This window comes from Sinocyclocheilus grahami, unplaced genomic scaffold, assembly GCF_001515645.1.
Source record: "Sinocyclocheilus grahami isolate Dianchi unplaced genomic scaffold, SAMN03320097.WGS_v1.1 scaffold868.1, whole genome shotgun sequence".
NCBI classification, from domain to species: domain Eukaryota; kingdom Metazoa; phylum Chordata; class Actinopteri; order Cypriniformes; family Cyprinidae; genus Sinocyclocheilus; species Sinocyclocheilus grahami.
In genome coordinates, this window is record NW_015506047.1 from 322,568 (window position 1) to 328,567 (window position 6,000).

General features: G+C 35.1%; 1 protein-coding gene across 3 annotated transcripts; it reads right to left on the reverse strand.

Moving 5' to 3' along the window:
• Window positions 1–167: 167 nt before the first annotated feature.
• LOC107563320 (retinol dehydrogenase 8) lies at window positions 168–5,783 on the reverse strand. Of its 3 annotated transcripts, none has more exons than XM_016248167.1 (7): window positions 5,696–5,783; window positions 4,925–5,048; window positions 3,022–3,183; window positions 1,940–2,119; window positions 1,742–1,835; window positions 813–996; window positions 168–729 (listed from the first exon to the last, which is right to left on the reverse strand). In XM_016248167.1, the coding sequence occupies exons 2-7, from the start codon at window positions 5,028–5,030 to the stop codon at window positions 514–516; spliced, it is 942 nt and encodes a 313-aa protein (XP_016103653.1). In that variant the 5' UTR covers window positions 5,031–5,048; window positions 5,696–5,783; the 3' UTR covers window positions 168–513. The 3 variants fall into 3 exon arrangements, with proteins under 3 accessions (XP_016103653.1, XP_016103655.1, XP_016103654.1); XM_016248169.1 differs by having other exon boundaries at window positions 3,022–3,187; XM_016248168.1 differs by having other exon boundaries at window positions 5,656–5,783.
• Window positions 5,784–6,000: the final 217 nt, after the last annotated feature.

A 6,000-nucleotide genomic window follows, 5' to 3' on the forward strand; every position in this document is an offset into this window, starting at 1 on the left:
ATTTATATAGCATATTTTATTTTAGATGAACTAGAAACAATGTTTAATTTATAAAGTTTTATTTTGAAATGTAAGTCAATAACAATTGGCTGGAGCCGCTCTGGCTGAATGGTGAAAGTCTTTGCGCGAGGAGACCCCGCCCCATTTTGGAGGTTCTGCCCACTTTTGGAGTTTACGCCCCATTTTGGAGATCTCCGGTCTGCAGTTATTGACTGTTAAAAACCATTACACCATGAAAAGGACACTAGAGCTGTTACACACTGCAATTTGCAACTAAACATTATGTATTTGATCATGGTAACTGTCTTGAGGTTAAAATCAGAGCAGTGCTTCAGGATCCAGACTTTACATTGGACATCAAGTGCCGACCACCGTAGCAAAACTGTTGCTATACTAATAGTGGTTTGTTGCATTTTATTATTTGCATTGAGCACTGACCCATTTTTGGGCCATGAAACGGTCTCTGAGATGTTTTTGAATTGGTTTTCTCCATCAAAATCCTCTGAGGGCTTTTTAGGCAGCACCATGACCCATTCTCCTGTGAAGTATGCGTAGAATACTCAGAGTAGCATTGAGCATACGGTCATGCTGGAAGATCATTTTATAGAACGCATCTATGGGTAGTTGCCCTGTAGGGTCAGCATGCTTCATGGCAGTCAATGGCATGTACAAACGATTGGTCTGATGACGAAATGGAGGGTTCTTGGACACAATCAGCTGGAGAGTTTGCTATAAGAAATGAGACATTTTTCTGTCACTCAGTTGAACAGGGAGCCTTAATGAACGAAAGAACAGCCCATCCACACACTCACCTCTGCCACGTCCTCAGGTGTCTGCCCGACTGAGTTAAAAACTTTACGTGAATATGGCAGGTAGATCTGACGGAAGATGCGAGCTGTTTCCTCATCAGTCTCTGACAGATCCATCTTCTCTGCCTCTTCATACACTTTCTTCTCAAACTCAGTTACAACTGGGCCTGGCTCCACTAACGTCATCCTGTGGGATTTGTATAAAATCCATTCTTACAATGCATGAATGTTTATGCATCATTAACATACTGTACATAGTTGATAGTTTCAAAAAAACTACATAGTTTAAAAAAAAAGACAAAAGGTATTTAGGCACTTTGTGGTTGTCGCATGTTAATAGTTGTCACATGTTTACCCTTGTGAAAAAGGAGTACACTATAGCATACTTTTAAAAAGAGTCATTATGAAAATAATATGCTTAAAAGAATATACACAAATGTGAATTGAATGTAATGTTTTAGGACACTTGACATTGCAATTTATTACAATTAAAAATATTAACTTTACATGTAATCTCAAATGATACTCTAGTTAACTGTTTAATCAGTACTTTACATGTTTAGACTAACAGACTAAAGCACATCAAAATAAATGTAATTCTTTGAAGCATGACAAAAGACTTTAAAGTAATACTTTTAGTTTGACATTATTACAAAGTGCAAATTTTAAGTGTACAAAAGTGTGTTAAGAAACATAGTCATGAAAGTGTATTCTTTTTAAGTACACTTAAGTGGCCTTTTATTTCATTAATATTATTTTACCTGCAAGTACAGTTTATTAAAAAAATACACTTAAGATTTTAGACTAGAATGGAACATCCACTAAAAATCACTTTGGGACCAGATGATTAAAAGTGAATTTTACCTCCGAGCATATTTAGTTAACCTAGCCCTTTTTATCAGTTTGCTAGAGAATTAGTTTTGTGTACTCACTTGACATTAAACTTCATAGCTTGCACAGCAAGACTCTCACAAAACCCCTCAACAGCAAATTTAGAGGCAGCATATACATCATTGAAAAGTAGTCCTGAAAAAAAAAGGAGTACTCTAAAAATATATTTTTTAAACTGTAATTGTATGATTATTTTAGTTGAATGTGTACAGCTTATATAATGAGCTTTGTGGTATTACCCTGGATGCCCAGGACACTGCTCATCACTACGATGTGTCCACTCTGACGCTGCTTCATGTCAGGCAGCAGTTCCTTCACCAGTCTCACCAGGCCAAAGAAGTTAGTGTTGAAGAGTTCCTGCATATCACTTACACTCTGACACTCCAAAGGACCAATCATACCCACACCGGCATTATTCACTACAAAAAAAATTATTCACATTATTCACTAAATCAGGGGTGCCTAAAATCAGTCCTGGAGGGCCGGTGTCCTGCGGAGTCTAGCTCCAACTTGCCTCAGCACACCTACCGGGAAGTTTCTAGTATGCCTAGTAAAAGCTTGATTAGCTGGCTCAGGTGTGTTTAATAGGGGTTGGAGTCAAACTCTGCAGGACACCAGCCCTCCAGTTTGGACACCCCTGGTCTAAATCAAACAGGATTTGGGTGAACATTCTGTAGCATTTTGCAGAGTCTAAATGCAAAATCAAAATTCTGTCATCAACCTGTATACATTTTTTTCTGTGGAAAATAAAAGAAGATATTTTGAAAAATGTATGTTTTTTTGTCCATTCAGTGGATGTTAATTGAAATCAAAACTGTTTTGTTACCAACATTCTTCAAAATATCTTTTTGAGTTTTGCAGAAGAAAAAGCAATCATACAGATTTGTAACAACATGAGGGGGAGTAAACAATGACAGAATTTTCCATTTTGGATGAACTATCCCTTTAAAACATAGGTTCAGTATCCTGCCACCATTAGCAGTGAGAAGGTTACACGTGTGAAAACGGAGATATTATTTTAATTTTATTTTTATTTTAGAAACATTAAAGTCAGCGACAAATCTAGTACAAAAAAAATTGGTTTTGGTAAATAAATAAATGTATTGCTGATACAAGTGATGCAAATTTGAGCATCAAGTTTATCTGATGAACTCTGTGTGGTAACACAAATGTGGAATAAAAACTTAAGATAAGCAGATAACTATTTTTGTTGAAAAGTTTTTAGTCAAGTCAAAAGACACTCAACTTTTGGCCATGTCGCTATGAAGCCGCATTGCTCAGGAACTAAGATGGAGCGAATGAAGGAAACTCTCAGTGTCACCTAACACATCCACTCGTCGATCTGACAAGCTGTTGACACACTCTCTGATGGAGTCCTCACAGGTGGCATCCAGCTGTCGGATCTCCAGGGATCTGTTGAGGGTTTCTCCAGCTGCTTTCTCCAGAGCTTCTCTCCTATCCAGGTCCCTCATAGTGGCCACAACTAACTCGAGCACAATCAACAGTAAGACTTAAAATAACATTAAAAACATTACTATGTCATATACTACACTTACCTGATTATTAGCTAATGTACATTCTGAAAGACCTTAGAATATTGTTCCATTTCTAATCAATAACTACACAGGAACAAATGAGTAATACAACATTAACATTCTAGTAGCTACTATAACAACAAACTTCGATTTACGAATTAGTAAGTAATAGCACTCAGTTGAATGCATTAGTTCACCGTTAGCTAATTGGTAACTACTATTTTTTTCATACCTCCCAAAGAACTACTAAGAAATTACATTTAGTTTCATAATTAATGTACATAATGTAGAATGCATAATTCTGAAGTGAAAATCCTGTTAAACCCACTAGTGAAAATATGACTCCCTGGTGATGACTGAAATCATTGTAAGCTTTTGAAAACCCAATCTTATTTCTTCTAAAGATTCATAATGATTAGGAGAGATATCTGAAACAAAAAAAGATTTACATCGAACCAAATCTTTCTGTGAGGTATGTTAAACAAATTATTTCATAGCTTCCTTTTTTTTTTTAAAGGGGTCATATGATGCGATTTCAAGTTTTCTTTTCTCTTTGGAGTGTTACAAGCTCTAGGTGCATAAAGAAGATCTGTAAAGTTGCAAAGACTAAAGTCTTAAATTTTATAAAGAATATCTCTTTGAATTTGAGAGTCAGCCACGCCTACCTAAAACGGCTCGTTCTAACACGCCCCCACATGTCTACATCACTATGTGGAAATATTAGCATAATGCCGCCCAAAGGTGACCGAAAAGAAAGAAGGTGTGGTTTCAGCAAGAGCAGTGGTGTTGATGCAGCCATGTCAGGAGAGCTGTGTGTTTCAGTGCGAAAGCAAAAGCACTTTATTTGGCCTTCCGGAAGTAGATGCAATTAGGAATCATTGGTTAGGATTTATTTACAACAGAACTGCACAACCCAGATGTTCGAATTTGTGCAACGCATTTTATGGACGCATTTTTTGAACCTAGAAGAGTACAAGGCTGGCTGTGCACAAAGGCTATTTCTAAAAAAAAAAAGCATGTCAACATATTCTGTTACACCAAATAATTATCTTTAAAATCGCATCATATGACCCCTTTAAGCATTTGGTGTATGGCTGATAAAATGTTCCAGTAGTCTCCATGATATAGTCTTAAGTTCAGAGGGATGCCAGAAAATTGTAAGGTGCAAAAAAACTGCAATGTAATATCAATTTCTTTAAAATTGTCCATAGTCAGTTATTATGTTAAAATGTTCAAATGTACTAATTATTAACATATTATCTATTGATTCTGTAAGTGGTTAAATGTTAAAGTAGATGATCAAATCAAAATTAAAATTAAAATATTTTGTCATGTTATAATTATTGATTAGTTTCACATTAATTATGAAACTGGATGTAGCCTCTGGGAGGTATGAAAAAAATCTAAGTTACTGATTTGCTAATAGTGAACTACCACATATTACTAATGCATTAATCACAGTTTGATGTTAATTAATACTAGTTACTGCAATGTTAATATTGCACTACTAGTGTCCTTTTCATGTTGCATTAGTTCCTGTGTTAGTTATTCATTTTTAAAGGAAAAGTTTTCGAAAGTGTTCCTTTGTAATGTTATGAAACTATATATATATATATATATATATATATATATATATATATATATATAAAATTCTAAGAGGCTTTTTACATTCATATGCAGTCTTGTTACCTTTGAAGCGCCTTAATTCATCTTTTGCAAGACGGACAGCCACCGCCAAACCAATTCCAGAGGAGCATCCTGTCACCAAAACTTTTCGTGCCCCCATAACTTTCATTCAACGATGATTTCTAATCTAAAACCACAATAAAACCATTAAACTTAAGTAACACTATATTTGCCAAAGCTATGGCCAGTTTTCTGTTCAGAATCACAACCATGTTATGACCATCTTCTTTTGGTAATATGTTATATGCCAATCTCAGTTTTGCGCATATGTAAATATATTACAACACATAGCCTATGTAAATATAATTAATAACAGCAACAGTGCTAAGTACATTTGCAAGCTCTACAAAATGCAAAAGTCAGTAACTACACTGCAAGATGATCATTGAATTTAAGTTTCACATTTTCGTGCTAGGTGAACATTTAACGGGACAAATAAATGTACAGAGAACGCTGAAAGGTTTCTGGACTACGGATTAAATCTTAATCAGATTTTCTCAGCACGTGCTCGTTTTAACTGCTCAATTGCAATGCACTAAAACTGTGATCAATTTCACATCTAAAACCGCATGACAAGTGTTGTTTCATAAAGGTCATCACGTTTTAATATTAAGCATTCAAAATGACAGGGACGACAGTTGCACTGTGTGAAAAAACAAAACATGAGATACAAACGCATATAATGTTTAGCATAAGATTAAACCTGTTTCAAGTGTTCTGGGACATGCACTTACTGAAATCAAATAAACCGTCCGTTCTGCAGCGTATACAGACCTGTGTCCTGTTGACAGACCTCGACTTTATCATCCATAAACTCCTTTCAGCCGGAACGCGTGAGCTCTGCACGAGAGCGGCACTGTGAAAACTAATCGTGTTGCAGAGGTTGCGTTTGCGTTCAGAGAACCCTGGGATTTGAAGTCATTGACTGTATTATAACAACAACAACAATAATAATAATAATAATAATAATAACAACAACAATTATTATTATTATCTAGGCCTATATAATTATAAAAAAATAATAATAATAAAAATAAAATAAAATAAAATTAATTAATTAATTAATTAAAAAAAAAATA

Coding starts and splice junctions, on each gene's coding strand:
- LOC107563320 (XM_016248167.1), bottom strand. CDS start 5,030: ATGAAAGTTATGGGGGCACGAAAAGTTTTGGTGACAGGATGCTCCTCT. Junction 997..1,741: donor GCTATGAAGTTTAATGTCAA/GTGAGTACACAA, acceptor CAAATCCCACAG/GATGACGTTAGTGGAGCCAG. Junction 730..812: donor CACCTGAGGACGTGGCAGAG/GTGAGTGTGTGG, acceptor CATTTCTTATAG/CAAACTCTCCAGCTGATTGT.